This window comes from Fragaria vesca, linkage group LG3 (assembly GCF_000184155.1).
Source record: "Fragaria vesca subsp. vesca linkage group LG3, FraVesHawaii_1.0, whole genome shotgun sequence".
Classification (NCBI taxonomy): domain Eukaryota; kingdom Viridiplantae; phylum Streptophyta; class Magnoliopsida; order Rosales; family Rosaceae; genus Fragaria; species Fragaria vesca.
In genome coordinates this window covers 7,508,296-7,529,659 of record NC_020493.1, presented here as the reverse complement: position 1 = coordinate 7,529,659, position 21,364 = coordinate 7,508,296, and the positions used below count along the sequence as shown (strand labels likewise).

Here is a 21,364-nt window from a genome sequence, read left to right as displayed (position 1 = left end):
ACAAAATGATCAAATCAAATTTGACTGGACCTGCTTGAGAAATGAGCCCGAGTCTTTGGAAGCAGAACAGTAATGGGCCGGTAAGGTCCAATATGTTACAAATCATAAATTGATAGGATCAAATCATATTACAAGAGCTTGAAAGATGGGTGGGAATGGCAGATGTCTTGAGCAAAGTTATACAATGGAGGTTAAGGAAGGAAAGGAATCAAACTCTCTCTTTCAACAGAGAATAAATAGTTCCATACTTCCTTAGATCTCTCATTCCTACATATTTGCTAAAGACATTCTCTGTTTCCCATTCTTTCTTTCGCAGCCTTTGGAAAAAGTTCTAAACTTGATGCTGTGAGAGAGAAGAGAAAGTAGATGGGGGGAGAGGGAGGAGTAGCAGGAAGTTCTGGAATGGAGTTCTGGGAAAGAAGACCATGTTTTTTTTTTTTCCTCAAAGTAATTTGGGGAAAAAATCGGTTCTTTCCTAGTCCTTCCATTCCTAAATTTCCTGTCATACATCTCTTTCATGTCTTCTGTCGTTTGTCTATTTAGTTGTCGCATGGTGTTATTTGTCTTTACTACAACACGCTGCTTGAAGATGGATCTGTATTGTCGAATATTTGTAATATAGTTGTTTCTTCTTGCAGATCTCAACATATAATGAAGAAGCTTATTTTTATGATGAACAGTGGACTTTTTTTGAAGATGTTCAAAGGTCTAGACTTCAAAAGTGTTCCAATGTATAATGTGTTATGCAACTGTATAGTAATTGGTTGATGAAAGTTAATGACATGTCTCTTTCTCTTTACAAGTCCATAACTTCCTCTAAAGTTTCTGTTTTTTTCTTGCACTATCAAATACTTTGTGATGCTCAGTTGTGTTAATAATTGGAATCTTTCAACTTTGGTTTTTGAACTAAAACAAGCCAGGGATTAGCATACAACTAAGGAAATTCAGAATCTATGTATTGCAAATGTGGAAATAATGGAGAAAGCAGAGTTCTATTTGTAATGGTTCACAAAATGTGCACAACATTATATGGGGTATTGGGATTGATCTATGTTCACAAAACCTTGTCAATGATGTCATTGTCGGCCAGAGGCTCATTTTAATACCCATTTATAGCTCCAAGAGTTGAACTTAAGAGAGCAATGTTAATTAACCAAATCAACCAAGAGTTGCCATCCTCTCTTGATTTTGACCCATGTCTTCACTATCTGATAAAAAAGGAAGTGTAGATATTACTAAGAAAGCGGTTCTTGTCATTGCAGGATGCAGGCTCAAACAAAAACGGTATGCATATATATGTTACATCTGCGTTGGTATGTATTGCAATTTACAAATGCAGTAGAAGAAAATCAAAGTGAAAATTGCTATACCTATTGAAGACTAAATCAAAGCCCAAGATCATATAGGCTACAGAATGAAACCTGCAAAGCCTGGCTAAACAAGAGAACGGTTCAACACCACACCTCTGGTAGCGTCCTTAAAAAACTTGATCTTGATCTTGTTCAGTGTGACTAAAGCATCTTGCATATTCACCCTTTCTTCCGGTGATTCTGCTGAACATGCTAGAGCTAATCTCATTACGGATGACAAACACTCGCTCTTGTTCACAAAATCACGATCATCTGCTTCTGTCACTTGTAACTTGGCATCCACAACATCAAGTAATACTGAATTTGCAACCCATTGTTTCAAACTCATTTCCGCAACAAACATTTCATCCGTTGGCTTCTTTCCGGTGAATGTTTCCATCAATACAATACCAAAGCTGTATACATCCCCTCTTCTAGTAACTATTCCTTCCGTTCCATACTCTAAAACATACAGATGTTTAAAGTTATTTTTATTTTTATTTTTCAAATATAACAATTTTTTTTTGAAAACAACGAAATACACATTAATATTCTCAAAAATAAGAACAAGCCATGTAAAATGGAACATAAACTAGCCTTAGTTCTTTACCTGGCGCCATATATCCAATTGTGGCTTGAGTGATAGTTTGGGTCATGGAATCTCTTCCACACAAGAGTTTTGCAATGCCAAAGTCAGTAACATGTGCAGTCATATCCTCATCCAGTAGGATATTGCTGGGCTTCATGTCACAGTGAACAATTGGTGTTCCATAGCCATGATGAAGGTACTCCAATGCCGATGCAACATCTATCATAATACTCAATCTCTGCATGATGTTCAAACACAAGTTTTGAGAGTGCAACCACTTCTCAAGGCTCTCGTTAGGCATGTAGTTCAGTACCACGGCTTTGAAATCAAGTTGACTACAGCAACTAATGATCTTGATAAGATTTCGATGACGAATGTTGCTTAGCATTTCACACTCGATATCGAAACTCTTGAACGCCCCTTCTAGCTGTAAATTGAAAACCTTTATGGCCACATCTACCCCATCAGAAAATGTTCCTTTGTACACTAAGCCAAATCCACCAGTGCCAAGTAAGTTTCTTTCATCAAATGCATTTGTTGCTCTAACAAGTTCGAGGTGGGAAACTCTTCTCCATAACAGTTGAGGTAACAGTGCAGTCTCTTTTGCAGCTTCCACATTCTTTCTTCTACGTAGTATCACTATCCAAATGGAGGACACAATGAACATTGCTGACAATATCCCTAGGATAATGTACTTCAAAATGGATCTGCCTGTTGAATGTGCTTCCAATGTAATATTCTTGCATGCTGGGACATGGAATCGGGGTGCACCACACAGTTCCCCACTCGACACAAATGATTGAGCTGAGAAGTTTCGGAAAGGTCCACTTGTTGGGATTTCTCCTTGGAGTTTGTTGAAAGACAGATCCAAAATCTTGAGATATTTGAGCGATTCGAGTGATTTTGTTATCACACCAGACAGATTGTTTTTGGACAAGTCCAAAAGTACCAAGCTGAGGGATTTTCCAAGTGAACTAGGAATACGACCTTCCAAGTTGTTATCTTCCAAGCAGAGATTCTGCAACGTTTGTAGATTCCCAATGCTGCTCAGTATACGACCGTATAAGTAGTTGTCTGATAAATCTATAACTATGACAGCTTTTAATTTACCAACATCTTCTGAGAGAGATCCAGTTAGGTTATTGGCTGATAAGTTTAGAAACAAGATATATGTGAGTGCCCATAAAGTAGATGGTATTGTGGAATTCAACAAATTGGAATCTAAACTGAGATATCTTAGCGGTGAGAACTTGACCCAAACAAGAAGGTATAGAGCCATAAAGCTGGTTACCATACAAGTCTAAGTAACCAAGGGTTCGGAGTTGACAAAGTTCATCCGGGATGTGTCCTTGCAACTCGTTACCGCCTAAAATCAAACCCTGGATATTTCTCAGATTTCCTAGTGAGGTTGGAATTGATCCGCTCAATTTGTTGTTAAACATGGATAATTTGATCAAGCTGCTCAAGTTGCTTATATCATCAGGTATATTACCTTTCAAGTTGCAATTGTATAAATAAACATTCTGAAGTGATGTAGAGAGATTCCGAAAGGATGAAATAGGGAGGTAGGCATTTAATGGATTGCTTGAGAGGTGTAAAATTGTCAACCTTTTGAGATTTGCCAAGCAAGAAAGAACATTTACCTCTGGAGTACTAGTATCGAGAGTCAGATGATTCTCAAATAAGTCAAGCCACTCAAGGTTTGCTAAAGCACATAATGTGCTAGGAATAAAGCCCGAAAGAATGTTTTCTCCCAAGTCTAGGTGCGTGAGTTGAGAAGCATTGGAGATGGATTTGGGGATTACTCCGCCTAGATTATTTACTCCTACAAAAAACTTTTGTAGGTTTGGAAGGCCAAGACCTACATTTGTTGGGAGGCTACCTAAGAGCTGATTAAAACCTACACCTATTGCCATTACTGTGGACATGTTGCAGATTGTGGTTGGAATAAGCCCATTCAGATTATTAGAATCGAGGCCCAATTCCACTAAATGAAGACAACCGATCTCATACGGTATAGTACCTGCCCCCAATAATATATAGTCTCAGCTACAAAAATCGACACTTTTTTGTTCAACTTATTTAAAAGACAGACAAATAATCTCATATCGAAATGTGTAATGTTAAATTTTGATGGTATAAAGAAATAAATCAAGATGAATGCTACATGTACATGTCAACTTATTTGTCCCAAGATAAATCCTCTTTAACTGAGTTGCATTCCCAATATTGTTGGATATGCTTCCGCTGCAATTTACTAATTGAACAAGTTGTTTGCAATGCCAATATATGGATGGAAGTGGACGTTCAAGCTGGTTATCACCGAAATCCAAGTTTTGAATATAAGGAAGATTCTAGCACATATTGTCCGGAAGTCTATCCTTTAAGTAGTTTCCATATATAGTTAAAGTAGTCAAAGAAGACATGTTGAAGACAACCATAGGAACATTTCCTTCCAAGGCATTTTCTTGCACATGTAACTTCTCTAGTTGATGTAAAGAGCCAATCTCATTTGGAATTTCTGTCTATACAGGGCCCTTCCAATGAGGAATCCTTTTTTTTGTTTATTTTTAGGGATAGATCATTTGACGAACTTTTCGATCACAAAATCAAATCTCCACCGTTCAGTTCGTTGGGCTATATGAGTAGATCATTTCTACAAATTTTCAAAAAATTTGGTGATCGTTAAGTCATCCAAATGAGGGATTTATTTTTAATAATCTTGAACGGTATAGGTTTGACATAAGTGTTAAGTTTTTTGTTTTAATCTCAGCCATTCAAGCCCATTAAAAAATATATCCAATGGTGTGGACCTATCCCTAAAAATGACAAAAATAAGGATCCCTCATTAGAAGGCCCTGTCTATATATATATATATATATATATATATATATGAAAGGTAAATATCAAACCAATCCAAGATATGTTATATAAAACTGTACACCCCGTCATGAGAGCTAACTTACCTATGAAATTATTGTTATCAAGGTAAATCTCCTTCAGCGTTGTTAGATTTCCCATTTCTCTCGGTATACTACCTGTCCATATATAAATTGAAAAATAACTGGGACCAATGTTAAAGTCTCTCGGTATACTACCTGTCCATATATAAATTGAAAAATAACTGGGACCAATGTTAAAGTGTAAATGTGTAACTAATGGTCATAATATATGATCGACCTGATTATAATTCCAAATAATAAGAACCCGTCTGTACAACCCCAAATGATTTGTCTATAGGTATGTTAATTCGTACCTGAGAGTTGGTTATACCGCAAATCAATAACTTGCAGTGCAGATAAGTTGAAGATGGCTGCTGGTATGAAACCTGAAAATTTATTACCGTACAAAGACAAGATTTGAAGATTGAATAAAAACTCAAACCATGACGGAATGCTTCCAATAAACTTGTTGAATGTAAAACTAATGAACTTCAATCGCTGCAAACGAGCCAATTCCTTGGGTAAGGAACCGTGGAAACTGTTGTTTTTCAAGTTAATATAAACAAGAAATGATAGGTTGCCTAGCTGTGGAGGAATAGTTCCTTCGAGATCAAAGTAGGAGAGGTTCAAGGCGGTGGCTCTAAGGTGGCGTGCGCCACAGGTAACGCCAAACCAGTTGCAAACAGATGTGGTGGTTGACCAGTTGGTGAAGATCAAGTTATGAGGATCACTGGTGATATGGGCTTTGAGAGCAAGAAGAGCAGACTGGTCTGTGCTGATGTTGGTCTGCGCCGCTGCCATAGTTAAGCAGCTAGCCGCAATGCAACAACAGTAGACCATGAAGAACCAAGTTCTCTCCATACTGTGTAAATGCATGTAGTTTGCAGATATGGATGTGTAAAATGTGTGGAAATATATAGTACATTGAGAGACTGGAAAAAGAAGAAGAGAGATCGACATCCAAGACCTGCAACTTACAAAAGACGACGATAGTTAAGATTAAATTGTTTCCTTTCATGTGGCTGGAGCCTGGAGATCTGCACCACTAATCAGGGAGTATATTATAGCTAGTTGGATGTTAGTGCGACTGATGAGTGATTGAGAATGCAAGTTCATCTCAGACAAATAGAGAGATTGGAAATCATCAACAGTATATATATAGTCTTGCGTGCTCTGTGCGCCATGGCTTTTCAGCATGGTGTAACCTTGCTCACAAGACGATGAATTCGAAAGAGACTCCAGTACAGACTACAGACTTGACTATTACACAAAGATGGTCAATATATGTATGACTTATGAAGATGAATGGCAAAGCCCAATCCACTAGAATCATCAACATTTTTGAAGCCCAGAGACCATAAAGCCAGGCACGGAATGCTCCATGAGCTTGCTCTTTGGCCATCATTGTCTTCTTTTAAGCAAAATCCCAGACATCTTTTGCTTTTGTCAGTCTATCTTTCATTCTTTCTCGCTCGTTCCACACAGCTTATTATTATCTATCTATAGCCTTGCTTTGATTTGATTACAACTGGAAGCTGCATGCACACTTCCCAGGTTCCGAACGACTTTAGAAATATGTCGGCCTTCAAGTGATGCCTGGTCTGCTGGGCATGGATTGAATTCAAATCATATCACTGATAAGTACTTGACGTCTTGACGACGCCTCTTTTGTAGCTTTTTAGTTTCTACCTCTATATCTCTGAGATTTAGGGGCCTCACTTCAATGTTAATGTTCAAACTTATAAAGTTAGACAAGGACCTATTCTCACTTTGGCTTATAATTGAACACACGTACACGACATCATGCAGCATTTAGCTAGTAGCAAATGCAATCAATCAGTAAATGCAATGTGCAAAAAGAAAACAATTGCTATTAAGGATCAGTGTTTTAAATCAAACATTCGATCTCTTCTCATTTTCTGATTTATGTATATCTTTCACTCGAAAATTCACGACCATGTTTAAATCAAACTTTCTCAAAAATAAAAAGTAACTAATTACGTTCTCGTTGGTATTCCGGTTTATTTTCCGGTTGTGAGACATCGGCCGGTACACTTTCTTTCGAGATTATAGATGCGGACTCATGATGGTCTTGACCAAATAGTTGTTACAGATGAACTAATATTGCATAATACTCTATGTTTATAAAATAGAAATAAAGTAGATATATATTATCGTTTAAAATCTCATCATTGAAAAGAACACTGAAACATTATGAGACGTGCAGATTATGCTAAATCTCTGGCAAATCATATATCTGCAATAAAAGCATGTCTTATCAATCGTCCAATCGATTGCAATTTTTTCCATGGAAAATACTCCACAACTAGATCAGATTCAGTCATCTAGTTTGTCTGCAAATATTTGGTAGTTTATATCTCTGAGGAATATATGGTTCATTCTCCAGACAAATACAACTCCAAAACACCGATGATAAGAACCCAAACGTGTCAAGTGAATAAAACCAATAGCCAGCTCCAAATTAACATTCAGCCAATTGTCCATATATATAGTTGGAAGACATTTCCACCAGAAAACATTGCAGCTTGATCACGTTAACGACTTACTTGAGATAAATAATTGACATGCATAGTCATGGGCAACTCAAGGGTGGCATAGGAAGGCATCTCTATGTCAGTCTTCTTCCTTTTCCTTTGGATTTTCCTTTGGAAAAATCAAAACTAACCAGAAAAGCCACAATGATGAAGGAATAAAGGAGAAGATGGAAACAAAAAGAAAGAAGAAAAAAGGGCAGGAAAGAAAAATCTACTAAAGATAAAGGAGGTTGATGATGAGAACCCTTTCACAAGGGACAAGCAATTAGTGGAATTGTGGAGATTCTTTGCTCACCTAAAACCTCAACATCTCTCCCCACGAGTACCACACTTTCTTGGTCTTCTTCTTCTTCAATCAGCCCCACTCTCCTTTGTATCTCTAGATGTCTAGATCCACATGGTAGAAGTTCTAAAACCTTCTCTTTTTTTTGGTCGAAAAAAAGAAAATAAAGAAAAAGGGTTTTAGAACTTCTACCATGTCCCGGATATTAACCGATCAATCATAACAGCGATAATTTACTACATGATGATAAAAAGATTTAGACCATGTAAAATTGAATGATATGCTCTCTGATTTTTTCATCACAAAACGAAATTCTACAGAGGTAATCTAACATATACAACATCGTTTCTCGGCTAACGAGCGTTCCGATTACGAGAGACAACAAGATGTGGTCACATTCATCCTTGATTCTACACACATAAAAAGTGAAGAAAACATCGTTCCGAATCATGTCATGCTCTAAATTTTCAATAGCTAAATCTATAGTTGATAAATTTAACTGTTGAAAAATCAGAAGCATTACATAGTTCAAAACAAAATTTACCCAGTAAATACCATTCCATTTTCAAATACCACGTGATCTCTCGGCGCGTGGAGAAACATCACCTCCAATCAGCTCAGACCAAAACCCAAAGTGGCAGTGGAACTGGGATGTATGTCTTTGAGCAAACCCAGCACTTGTTGCATGCTGGGCCTTTTCCCAGGTGACTCCGCCGTACACAAGTACCCTACCCGGAGACTCTCCACCATTTCCCTCTCCAAATCCCCACCTTCCCTCAACCTCTCGTCCAGCGCGTCCACCCCACGCGCCTCCCTTACCGTCCTCCTCACCCACACCACAGTCTCCGCCGTCCCGGGCCGCCCCGTCAACAGCTCCATCAACACCACCCCAAAACAATACACGTCCGTCTCCGTCCCTCCGCCCACATCTCCATCTCTCATCCCGAAATTTCGCAACCCGAAATCTGCAATTCTCGGTTCGAAATTCGCCCCCAGCAAAATGTTGGAAGTCACAAGGTGGCCATGCACGACCGGCTTTGACCCCGCGTGGTGGAGATACGCCAGCCCACGCGCTATCCCAACCGCAATGCGGTGGCGCGTGAGCCATCCTTTCTTCTCGGGCGAGTAGGCCCCACTCTGGTCCCACGTGTCAGCACTCCAGTCTTCGACGTTGGGCTCCCCGGTTGGCAGCTCGTGCAGCCACCTATGCAAGTCGCCGTTCGCCATGAACTCGTACAACACCAGCTTCTCTTTCCCTGTGAAAAAACAAAACCATTGCGTGTAAAACACTCAGACGGTAACTTAAATCCCAACGTTCATTAAAAAAATCTTAATTTGTGTTCTTCAACAACAATCATCATAACCCTGTGCACTCTGTAGCACTGTTGGTTTTAGCTAGATTTACGTGACGATAATGGCAGACACAGACGACCAAACGTTAACGTTAACGTACGACCTCATAAAAGCACTCCCGTGCTGCCATTAATGTTTTTAGGTGAATTCAAACTTCAAATAACCAGACCGGAATACGGTGAAAGAGTACCTGCAATGCAGTAACCGGAGACAGGCAACAGGTTCGGATGTTTCAACTTGGACAAGGTTTCGAACATGTCCACGGCCTCGTCATGTCCGACGTCTCTGGCGTTTTCCAGGACCTTGATCGCCACGTGGAGCTCTCCGGGAAGCACGGCGGTGTAGACGGGCCCGCAGCGGCCCTCGGCAAGCTGGGAGTCTTTGCCGAAGTGTGACGTGGCGGCGATGAGGTCTTTGAAAGTGAGGTAGTTCATGAGCGGCTTCTCGAACATGACAACCTGCGCGGAAGTTGGCTCCTTGATGTCGGCGACCCAGGATGTCCCGGACTCTGTTTCGAACGAGAACGGGCCGGACTTCTCGACCCGGACCCGGTCGAGCTGGACCGGTTTGGAAATGGCCCATTTGTGTTTCTTAGCAAATTGCTTTCTTCTGTATCTGCAAGCTATGCAGATGGCTATGAAAGCAAGCACACATGTGGAGGCAGAAGTTAGGCTGATGATGATGATGAGAGTTCTTTTTGGTTTTGAAGATTTGGGTTTTTGAAGGGTGATGGGTTTTGGGAGGGGTTTAGGTTTTTGGATTGGGGATTTAAAATGTGGTTTTGGTGTGGATTTGGAATTGGAAGCATTGAAAGATGTAAGATTTAAAGCCTTCCCGGCATGAAAGAAAGCTGCTTTCCCAAATTTGTGGTAGTTATCTGAGCCGACTATGCCTGTGAAATTATTGAACGAAATGTTCAAGAATTTAAGGGGACTAATTGGGGGAAAATCCGAAGGGAAAGAACCGTTCATGGAGTTGTTGGAGACATCTAGGTGTGTCAATGTGTGAAGAACAGAGATGGGTTTGGAGCTGCCGGAGATTTTGCAGTTTGAAATGTCGAGGTGTTGGAGATTAGTGAGGTTGGCAAAACCAGAAGGGAGAGCTCCCAAGTTGTTGTGAGAAAGGTCGAGGATTTTGAGGTGGAGGAAACCGGAAAGCAGAACAGAGTTGGTGAACCTGTTGCTGGAGAGGTTGAGTTTCTGAACTGAAGAAAGTGAAGCGGTTTCGAAGCCGAAGCTGCCGCCGAACTTGTTCTTGGAGAGGTCGACTTGGAGTAAGGTTGGGAGAGACCAGAACCAACCTGGGACGGAGCCTTTGAGGGAGTTGTTTGACAGATCAAGGGTTTGAAGATGAGACATGTTTCTGAGGTACTTCCATGAGACTATGCCGCTGAGGTTTCGGGAATGGAGGTTGATTTGTGTGATGGGTGGGTTTGAGCAGTTGGGAGTACTTTGGTTTTGGAACCAAGAAAGATTGAAGCTTTGGACTGATCTGAAGGCCTTGAAGACTTGTTCTTGGTCTGTACTGTTGCATGTTGATGTAGATTCCACTAACGCAATCAGAATCAGAAGAAGCAGAAACCTAAAGAAGAAGAAGAAGATGATGAATCTCATTTTTGTGAAACAGGTTTTTTTTTCCAAGCTCTGTTGGGCTCTGGTTTTGTTTTATATACTTGGTTAAGGTTGGGTGGGTTTGAAAGAGGAGTGAGTGAAGTGGGAGAGGTTAATGGCGTTAACTTTAACGGCGGAAGATGACGGAGGAGTGAAGGACAAGGGAAATTTAGGGTTGGTTGACTACTGAGTTTCTGAGATCTTGAAAATCAACAGTGATTGAGAAGTTGCTTTCAAAATGAGAAACTTACAAGGTTTGCTTGTCAACCTGTTCCTCTTTGTTTCTGGTATCGAGTTTGGGTAACTTTGTTGTACTGGTTGGACTGATTTAGCTCCACCTAGCTCTACAAGGTAAAAATATGAGGTCAATATTTGGGTTCATTACAAGAATACAGAAGAAGAAAAAGACCCAACCTGGGTCCTCAAAATTAGCATAAAATTAGAAAAGAAACAAAAGAATTTTGAATTTCTTGGTTATGAAGCTATGAAGTATGAACAAAGAAAACAGATTTACTTATGGTATTTGGTTTACCTAATATTCCAAATGACCCACTATAATCATAATTATAGACCATTTACAATCTGGTTTATAAGGTCCAGTTGTTGATTTAGAATTAAGAAGATTTGTTACTTCTACTGTGCAGAAATGGTAAAGAACTAAAGATTAATAGTGGTTGTCAAACGTAAAAGACTAACATTTTCAAGTTCATAGCTTAGTTTGCTTTAGATCAGCTTCTTGCTAAATATTAGACTGTTCTAGCTTCTGCAAATGTTGAAAATGGAGATGACAGGACAATATATCAATCTCTATTTGGAAGCTTATGAAATCTATTCCTTGTTTTTATGTGTAATTTGTTTCTGTTTACTCATTTGCGTTACATGTGTTATTTTGTTTTTGGTTCAGCTTCTATTGTCCTAAAGTATTCAATGTTTATGTCCTCATCCAGATGTTTTTGTTTGCCAATATCTTAAAATGAGCTTATTAAAATATCTTTGGCATATTTGATCCATGGTTATGAATTATAATCAGTGTTTGATATGTTTCTGTTGTATGGGATGAAGCAAAATGGTGACAGTGTTTTATGGTCTGGTTTATAAAAAACTGTTGCTAAGTGGGAAGATAATGGTTTTCTTACACCCTCTCCAAAGCAGGATTTTGATTCCAATGCTTCTTTCATTGATCTTTGTAGGGGTTCTGAAACATGAAGCTCAATTATAAGCTATAACAAATCATGACAGAATTAATTAACTTAATCCTCAGATAATTGAACTACTCATTCATGTTTTTCATCTTTTCGACAAAAGCAAACCAACTTTGATTATTTTTTGTAGTGCTACACAGACACTGGTGATGGGGAGGTGTGAAACTTAGAATCTTAGATTGAATATATCTTAGAGGAAGACAGACATTTTTGCTTGACAGCAAATTCACATTTACATCATGATTTATAATATGAATTGCATAACCCTAGTCACATTCCCCCTCTGACCTTAAATCTCATGTCAAAGAGGTGTTGTTTTTGTTGAAGTAATTGCAAGTATGGAACTTTATAACTACTTCTGGATCATGTGAACTAGTTCCACTAGCTCTTCAGTCCACACAGGTCTAACATAAAGTTAAATGAGAGTGTTAGACTCCATGGACATAGTCACATAGATATCTCATTGTGTCTGCTCCACTTAGGTAACTGGTATCTCTTGAGGAAGTTTCGCCAAGCTGCTCCACCTATTGGCAACTAGGTCGCCATAACCTGTTTTTGTCTCGAAGGTCATACATTATCGTTAAAAGTTAGGTACATTTTCAATCACCGTACTTGACAAAATGTTACTGTAAACTCATGTTTTTCTGCTCGTTATATTGTACCGATATTGTTCGTAACTTAATCATGTTCAGTACTGCATTCATAAAATGTGCCGGAGTTATTGCTATGCAGTACTGCATCAGAGATTTTTCAGGTCTCATAATAAATTCCTATGAATTTTGGAGGGGAGGCAAGCAACTTGATCCACTTATCAGTAGTTGCAAATATGGAAATTGGGTACATCTGGTCAATTGTTTTCACCTACTCTGTCATGTGTCATGTGATCTTTGTCTCAATTCAACTAGCATTTTCTTCTATTCTCAGTATGATATATTCAATTTGAATCCCTTTGGAGGTTAAAGTTTAACTTGTTCATCTAAAGGCAATTACCTAATCCACAAAACTCCAAACTACACCTTCCAATGGGAATGACACCCAAGCATCTGGAAATATAAAAATGCAACTGAGATTTGGGAAATATTCTAAACAAAAGTAAAACAGACCACACTCTAAGGTCTAACCTTAATCAATCTTTTCCCCCTTTTCAATTTTCATTATACTGCCATTTTAGTGAGGACTCTTAAGTTGAGGACTAGTTAAAAACTTTTCGGTTTATAGTTTAAAAAACTCATTTTTCAATCACATTTTGACATCTCATCCGTTTAGTTTTTAAGTTTATGAGTAGATTATTTCTACAAATTTTCAGCCAAATTGGTGTTCGTTAAGATAACAAACTAGATCAAATTAATGGACGAACTAAATCTGTCAAATATGAACCGTTCAAGTTCATAATTGATAAATCACACTTATGAATGTCTTAACAATTTTCAATATAGCTGAAAATTTAGAGAAATGATCTACTAATAAATATCTATAAACTGAACGGTCAAGATGTAGATATAAGATCGAAAGATGGGATAAACCGAAAAGTCATCAACTTAAGAGTCTTCATTAGAAAAGCTTCCTTGTTTGTGATTTATAATTCTAGTCAAGATAATACAAATCCCTTGTTAAATTCCTGTATGTGTATATTCATGGCCCATTAGCCCATATGGCCATATGGATTTGAGATCCATGGCCCAACCAAATCATCTATCTTGATCCGCAAGTCACAAAGCACACATAAACCTTCTCATTCCCCCTATAAATATGCATAAACCGTAATCACACTCACTCTGAAACCCTAAGAACAAGTTAAATCCAATAGCAAAGAGAAAACAAATACCAATGGAAGACAATAATCAGTTGAAGTTAGACTTGGAAGAGCTCCGCCACCTCCAGAGCATTGCACAACGCCGTCGGATCATCAGCCTTCTCAACATTCTCTCCAAAAACCCCCGTCTCTTCTCTGATATTCTCAACTCCGAGAAGAAGTTTCCGCCACCTCCACAATCTTCTCAAAGGAAAGTGTCCAAGTCCTCCGCCGTGAGCAAAATTTCCGCCACAAAAGAAGTTGCCGCCTCCACCACCACCCCCACCAAGCAACTAGAGAATCAGCGGCCGCGGCACCGGGAGGTAATGTCATCCGCGTGGCGGCCAAAAGAGGAGAAGAAGGCAGATGAGTATCAAGTTCCGAATTCCGAAAGGTTTTATGTTTCAATGAAAATCCCTAATTATGTACATGAGTATGAAGGCTGCATTAGCAAAGGGAAACAACATGAGAAAGTAACTGTATCATTGGCAGGTAGTATTCTTACATTTTTCTAACCAATGGAGACAAAAATTCTACTACTTTTTTAATTTCGTTCTGTTATTTTGATATGAATAATTTGTCTATCTCATGGAATTAGGAAAAATTGCCCACAAAATACAAAGATACAACTCCTCGAACCTTTTCTTCTATGATTTAGAAGGTGGTGGTTCTAAAGTCCAAATTGTGGCTGAAGCAAGGTATTCAATTTTTGGAACCCTACTCTGTTTTGAATATTCCATATCTTCTGCTCACATCTTATAGATTCAAGAACTGACTGTACTAATATGTTGTTGACTGCCACTCATTGGAAATTATGGACTGGTAGAATTACCCTTGCTTATTATGTATATGCAACTTTTTGATGTAATTCAGTTTTATCTTTCTATTTTCTGCTGAGTCCTGACCATAAGTATTGCTCTTTTCATGCAGCAATTCAGAATTGGCTGAATCTGAATTTTCTAGGCTCCATTCTTGCGTGATGCCTGGTGATTTGGTTGGGGTAGTCGGGTTTCCAGGTTTGTCAATTGCTTTTTACCTTTGCTATATGATATCCCCAATCTAATTGAGGGTTGTAAATTGGATATGTTAACTAGTGTTCTGAAATATACAAATTTCCCCTCCTTTGTTGATAGGAAAAACTACTAGGGGGGACCTGAGCCTTTTTGCAAGATCATTTGTACCCTTATCAAAGCAAAGGCAGACAAGTTTGAATATCAATTTGAGAAAATTTCCCAGCCATGAAACACCCGATGAATCGTTTGCTTAAGGTAACTTCCCTGGCATACAAAATTCTTGTTTCTACGGGTTTTTGATCATGGTTGCAGGGACATACTATTAGCCGGTATGATCAAGTAGAAGAAATAAAGGCAAAAACAAGCTACACGGTTCCAAATGATGGTGCCTATAGAAAACAAGGGAACAGATGATTCTGCCCACTATTGTTGGCCTGGAGTCGGCTGCTTTTACCATCAACTCTGTGTAGTATCTGATATGACAGATTATATATGCTTCTTATAGTGTATAATTTGATGTTCTTGTATTAATACCAGAGATTATGAAATTACTATTTGACTGGTATGACAATTCCAATTGTTACAGATAAACTAGTAATTTAGAGAGCTTCTTCCTGTCTTACATATGCACAGATTCTTTTAGTTTCCAAAGAAGCTCCTGAGGTTCATAAACACTACATATTGGATCAAAAAACACATCATCCTTCAGCAAAAAAAAGTAAAACTTCAACCCGAAAGCCACACCAAACCACGAAAAGACTAATCTACCTGTGCATGATCAATATGAACCAGTGAAAGAAACCCTGTCCTATCAATGTCAACCTCTGGCCAGTGCAGAATCTCTTCTGTCTTCTCTCGTTTGACAAAATTTCCTAAAACTCAATTCTCGAAAAAATTAAAGAAAAAACTCAATTCAAAACGACTCGCAAGAAGGTCTTTCCACGCATGTACTGTCGTAAAGCTTCTGGCACCTCGACACCATTTCGCTTCGTCTTCTCATTGCCTATCCGTCCATATCGAATTTCTAATTTTCTGGATTGGAAGTCTGTACAGTTTGATCATTCACTCCTTAGCACTGCACTATGCAAATATGGTTATTAAAATTCAGAAATCAGCAAAGTTTCCTAGCTTGATGGTCTGTTGGAGACATAAACTGCACAAGATATTGCCTGCAACTGTGCGAGATGCACTAAGGGAGAGGCTAGAACCGCACAACTGTAAGAGCTCGATTTCATCAGCTAATGATGCAGGTGTTTCAGAAGAGTGGAATGAGGCAGTGGCAGGGATATTAGAATGGATGGCACCACTTGCTCATAATATGATAAGCTGGAACCCCCAGAGCAGACATGTGTTTCCGGTGCAAACGCTGTACTTTGCAAATCAACATAAGACAGAAGCAACAATTACTGAACTTCTTGTTGGTTTGCATTACATGTGGAAATTTAGATGCCAAGTTCTGAGCATTCCCAAGAAACTTCATTCCTCTAAAATTTCTGGTTTGCCAAAGGATCAGGACCAAGACACCCAACAGAGAGTCAAATTGCGCTGATGTGGATGTAAAACAGGTAATCGATTTAGTGATATTTTCAAATTTTTAACGGAACATGAACAAAAACTAGTTTCTTAGTCTAAACCTGCCACAAGACTACAATAAACCAATGAGTCCTAGTGATGTTAGTGTTTTGTGTATAACCTCATACTTCAGTAAGCTATTTTCTTGGGTGAAAATTCAAACTTGTTTGATGTCAGTAGGTGCAGATCAATGTAACGATGTGTACGGTTTAAGTTCATTCAAGTGCCAGTTTATCAAAATTCATAAAACTGTCTGTGCCTACTACTGTTTTAAAAATGACTTTGTGTAAGAATACTTCGTCTTCTTTAAATGGAATTTGGTATTTTAAGAATTATCCCATACTCTTCAGCAACTGCAGGCTGGACAAATTTGAAGACATTACTCATTCAGGGGTCTGGAGGCACTAGTTTTACATGAGCCTACTTTTTGAGTTTTTGGGTAGCATATGATATGTCAACTTATGTACTAATGCAGATAGGTTAATCTTGACGTGTAAGCTTATGATGAACTTAGTGTAACAACTAACATGTTATGTATCTAATTCTACAAATGAGCCATAGGAGTCTATGCAGAAGCACAGGATATGGGATCACTGGATCAGCAAAAAGTTTACTTATATAAACCAAAAGCCAGTACAATTATGAGTTTCATCTATACAATTATCTAACTAAAGAGTTTATGACCACCTTTATTTTTCCAAACACCCTGGACAGGCAATACTCCGGCTGAATTACTGAGATCTAAGACCGCTGCTGCAGTAGTGCCATTCTTAGAACTCTTCCCTTTACCCTTCTTCGAATCTTTCAATCGAACATTGACCTGGAACCATTCCTCATTGTCTTCTGCTCCATTGCTTCTCATACTGGCATTGTAGGCATTAATCAGCTCTCGTTGCTTCTGAGCATTGGGGCACAGTCTAGCCAAGTCAAGGACAAGATGTAACAAACCAAATTGTATCACTAAATCAAAATACACTTTGACGTCCACTAATCCCTGACTGTAGTGTGTAGATATGTCCTTAAATGCATCATATGTGACTTCATCGAAGTCAACAGCAGCACGAATATTTTCCACCAAGGACCTGTTAGCAGCTTGAAAATCCCCCACTTCCAGTGAAGGCTCACTAGTTTGCTGGGGCAACTTATGCACTACTTGTGCCGCAGCAACAGGAGGGAAATCCAAACTGACACACTTGCGCATTTCTGTTGATGTCTCTTGGTTCTCAACTTGAGCCTGCAGACTGGAGCTTGCAAAGCTAGAACCTGAAACCTTCGTTTTCGGCCACACCTTGTTCTGACTATTATTTTTAGGCAACTGCGTCTGAGATGTAGTAGCAGGTGGTGCTACACTCACATTTGTTTTATGCCATGGCGTCTGAGATGAGATGGTAGGTGGTGCTACATGCCTGGCTGCTGGCCAAGCCTGACTAGAACTAACAGCAGGCTTGGTAACTACTGAGGTCATCCCTGAAACATTAGTTCTAGGCCACGGCGTCTGAGATGAACTAGTAGCTGGTGCTACACGCCCTGCTGCTGGCCAAGCCTCACTCGAACCAATAACAGCAGGCTTAGTATCAGGACATTCAACAGCCATCTTGCGGTTGCTTTGCCTACGGAGATATGCTGCCATGGTATTGTTGTTAGGTAATGCATGAACTGAGTAAGGTTTGGGTGTCAGTTGACTGCTGCCGCTGCTGCCAGCTGCAAGGGGAGGAAACAAGGAAGAATCCTCCAATTGCGTTTTAGCTTTCCCACTACTTTTCCCCAAGACTACTTGAAGGTACTTTGAAGATGCTTCTGTATCACTTGAAGGTCTACTTAACGACTCAAACGGCTTAATGATTGGATCAATGTCACTTCTATCTCCAAGTAACTCCGAACTACCAGCTTGGCTAGTGGATGACGAAAGATCATGCAATGTTGTATCATCAGCATTAGGTGTTTCCACACTGCTTGCTTGATCATTAGACGAATCGCCACTTCTTCCACGCCTACTATCTTGCCGTACATTACTTGGTCCATATCTGATGCTTGTTGGTAACTGGAGAGCAGCATTACGCTGGGAGCGAGACATACGCCCCCCATGTTCCATATTACTATGCTTCTTCAGTTCTGCCTCGGATCGGAACACCACAAACTTTTTCTCAAGACAGGACTCCTCTTCACATAGAAAATGGCCTTGGTAAAAATGCTCCTCTAGATCATTATAATTCCTATGATATTCATACTGTTCTCCAAAATTGCTGCATAAATGGCACTTATAGTGTTCAGTACTCATGTGACTGTACAGTTCACTCTGGCCATAGAATCTGGTTTCACAAAACTCACACATAGGATGTCCCTTGAAGCCACCACTTCCATCCACTACAGAGCCTCCTAAACTTGAATGCCATTTCAGTTGTTCACTAGTATAAAGCTTTTGTTCACATACAAACATCTTCCTCCCTCCCAAACATAGATGACACATAAACAACCTATGTTGGTGGAACAAATGTCCCTTGAACTGTTGGATGCTCCGAAATCGGATAGTCGATTTCTCCTTCTTGTCACATTCACTGCATGAAAGGTTGCACAATGCCTGGATCATCTTGTAGTGATCTTCATCGTCGAAAAATGCTCTTGTGTCCTCATGGTACCAATATGATCCACAGGGAGTCTCACCCTCCCTTGGTTTAGATGGGAAGTCCTTGACCATCTTGGTATAGTCTCCAAAAGCCCTGGTCACAAAAACGTAGTCGGACTCGGTCTTGCAGACGCAGCAACGGCGGTCCTGGCAGATGAAACGAAGGCGAGCCACGCAGATGGAGCAGACCTCCTTATGGCCACAAACCCCATAAGCAACCCATTCCAGGGCTTCGACACACACTGCACACCTATCGTTCATGGCCGCCATTAGTTAACCTTTGGGCACGGTGGCTCTGCTCCCCCTTTATCTATTCCAAATTAAGGCTTCTGTTCAGGGTGGTTCTACTCCCCACTATTTACATAGATTAAGAAAGGCTAATCCAACTGACTGGGGGAGTCCTATGTTAGAACAAAATTGGACTCAAAACACTATCAGTATTGGACATGGATTAATCAACAAGAAGCTTAAGTCTTTAACTCAGTTTCAGAGAAGTAATCCGAGTTGTATATCACTTGGAGAATGTAGAGGTTCGTTGCATTTAAACCTGAATTGCATCAAATTAGTATTGTGATAGAATAATGCCTATGCAGGTGTTAACAAGGAGTTTATTAAGGATTCAATTATCGTAGAGCTCTGTAGTATGGATTGCCTCCAACTGGTGGTGTGGGAATAGGCATTGACCGCGCCTTTGTATGCTGTTAACTGATTCACTGAACATCTAGGAAGTCATCCCCTTCCCAACCATGAAGCCACAGGATCAGCCCTCTGCTAGACCCAGTTAGGAATACTAATTCTCAAAATTTGCAATTATGATTCAAGAAACACTTCGTCGCCGCGCTGGTTTGTAAACATGTAGTGTGTGTATGAACAACAGTACTGTGTTTCCTTTAAGCTTCAATGGTACATATGAACTTATGAAGATTGAAGCACATGAGGTGATGAGGTGAGATCACCAAAGAGGCAAAGAGGAAAATTATCTAACTAAAAAGACAGTGTGCCATGCTGGTGTTCATGGTCACTTACACCATCATCAGTTCTTATCTTCTTATCCACAGCCTACCATTAGGTCATTGTTTTGGCCACGATCCTCAGCAGGGATAGAGAGGTAACTTGTGTTACCAAAAGTAAATTAGGGTTTGCAGGGCGTGCCACCGCGTGGACGCGGAACGAGAACGGTGCGCGTTCTTGACTTCTAATCAGGCGTAGAGCTCCGGTGTCACCTCGCGGGCGAGGAATTACGAGCAAACTATCTAGTCACCTGTGAATCGATACTCACTGTTCGAAGCGAGCAGAGCAACAATTAGGGAAGAGAGGCGAGTCCAGACGGGCTCTGAGATCTAAGGCGAGGTGCACTTAGAACTTAGGGTTTCGAGGATGCTCGAAGATTTGCAGTTGTTTTGTATGATTGATTGTGTGTCTTTGATTTGTGTCAAGCTCCCTTATATAGCAATTCGCATAGACCTAATCACAATCCATTCAGACTCAGCAATTAGAATTCCACAAGGATACGACCAGCTCGCGAGCCGCGCGATCCGTGCAACACGTGTCCAGAACAAACCTCGCCTAGGTCTTGCTTACCGCCCCGCATCATCTCACTGTAGCGTCGTACGCGAACTCGAACACTAAGCGATCTTATCCCGTGGAGTACTACAGTCCATTTCCAACTCTACCTCGCCATGCACTGTAGAATCCTACATGAACTGGAACAAAGGATCCCGCGAGGACATCGAATCCCGCGGGGTATCGGAATCCTTGCAAAACTCCAGCTCGCGTGTTGCCAGACTTCGCCACCCTTCGTGGGCTTCGTATTAAAAAAGGGTCACAGGTATTGACCCAAATGTTATTCAAAACATACCCCGAGTCTTAGACAAAAAATACCCTCTGGACTCAAACAGTCATAAACCAGAAACTTGAGAAAACCAGCTAGCACCAGCAGCCAGTCAGTAACTCCAGAGTCTGAATAGGAGGAACACAGTAAGAATTAATTCACTTTTTTTTTTTTCTATTGACATTTGCTTCTAGCTATCTAGGGCCCACAGAGAACACAACAGAAGAAATGCATTGTAGAGATGAGGCGGTTCTGTGATGAACTGTTTCAAGCTGAAGAAATATCTGGCTATTTCATTTTAATAAACAATTATTTGATTCCCAGAAGTTTGGTAAACAAATCATGCAGTTTATAAATGAAAATTGGTTGACGCACTCTTTTAATCATTCGTATATGCACTTCATCTCTTCATCATCAACAAAGATAACCTATGAGGCCCTCCACCCACATGGACTTTGCAATCATCAATTTTTTTTTTTTTTAGAAATGAGTCCTTTTTTATCAAGAGATAAGCTTTATTAATAATGAAACTCTCACAAAACGACAAGTTGCTCGTATTAGACCTCAAATTGAATACTTATATTGACACTATTTGAGCGAAAACAAGCTCATACTCTAAACTAGATGTGGAACTAAGAACGCTTTTTACC

The 21,364-nt window shown here is 39.8% G+C and overlaps 3 protein-coding genes across 3 annotated transcripts; all 3 read right to left on the bottom strand.

The window, feature by feature from the left end:
* Positions 1-1,434: 1,434 nt before the first annotated feature.
* On the bottom strand, positions 1,435-5,681 carry LOC101312039 (probable LRR receptor-like serine/threonine-protein kinase At3g47570-like). The gene is made up of 5 exons (XM_004295532.1): positions 5,387-5,681; positions 5,195-5,266; positions 4,905-4,976; positions 1,960-3,084; positions 1,435-1,811 (listed from the first exon to the last, which is right to left on the bottom strand). Exons 1-5 carry the CDS (start codon positions 5,679-5,681, stop codon positions 1,435-1,437), a joined length of 1,941 nt encoding a protein of 646 aa, XP_004295580.1.
* A 2,304-nt stretch (positions 5,682-7,985) lies between these two features.
* On the bottom strand, positions 7,986-10,703 carry LOC101299840 (probable LRR receptor-like serine/threonine-protein kinase At2g24230-like). The gene is made up of 2 exons (XM_004293913.1): positions 9,262-10,703; positions 7,986-8,974 (listed from the first exon to the last, which is right to left on the bottom strand). Exons 1-2 carry the CDS (start codon positions 10,682-10,684, stop codon positions 8,331-8,333), a joined length of 2,067 nt encoding a protein of 688 aa, XP_004293961.1. The 5' UTR covers positions 10,685-10,703; the 3' UTR covers positions 7,986-8,330.
* A 6,221-nt stretch (positions 10,704-16,924) lies between these two features.
* On the bottom strand, positions 16,925-19,144 carry LOC101311744. The gene has a single exon (XM_004295531.1). The coding sequence runs from the start codon at positions 19,142-19,144 to the stop codon at positions 16,925-16,927; it is 2,220 nt and encodes a 739-aa protein (XP_004295579.1).
* Positions 19,145-21,364: the final 2,220 nt, after the last annotated feature.

Coding starts and splice junctions, on each gene's coding strand:
- LOC101312039 (XM_004295532.1), bottom strand. CDS start 5,681: ATGGCAGCGGCGCAGACCAACATCAGCACAGACCAGTCTGCTCTTCTT. Junction 5,267..5,386: donor CTTACCCAAGGAATTGGCTC/GTTTGCAGCGAT, acceptor ATAAATTTTCAG/GTTTCATACCAGCAGCCATC. Junction 1,812..1,959: donor AATTGGATATATGGCGCCAG/GTAAAGAACTAA, acceptor TGTATGTTTTAG/AGTATGGAACGGAAGGAATA.
- LOC101299840 (XM_004293913.1), bottom strand. CDS start 10,684: ATGAGATTCATCATCTTCTTCTTCTTCTTTAGGTTTCTGCTTCTTCTG. Junction 8,975..9,261: donor CTCCGGTTACTGCATTGCAG/GTACTCTTTCAC, acceptor GTTTTTTCACAG/GGAAAGAGAAGCTGGTGTTG.
- LOC101311744 (XM_004295531.1), bottom strand. CDS start 19,144: ATGAACGATAGGTGTGCAGTGTGTGTCGAAGCCCTGGAATGGGTTGCT.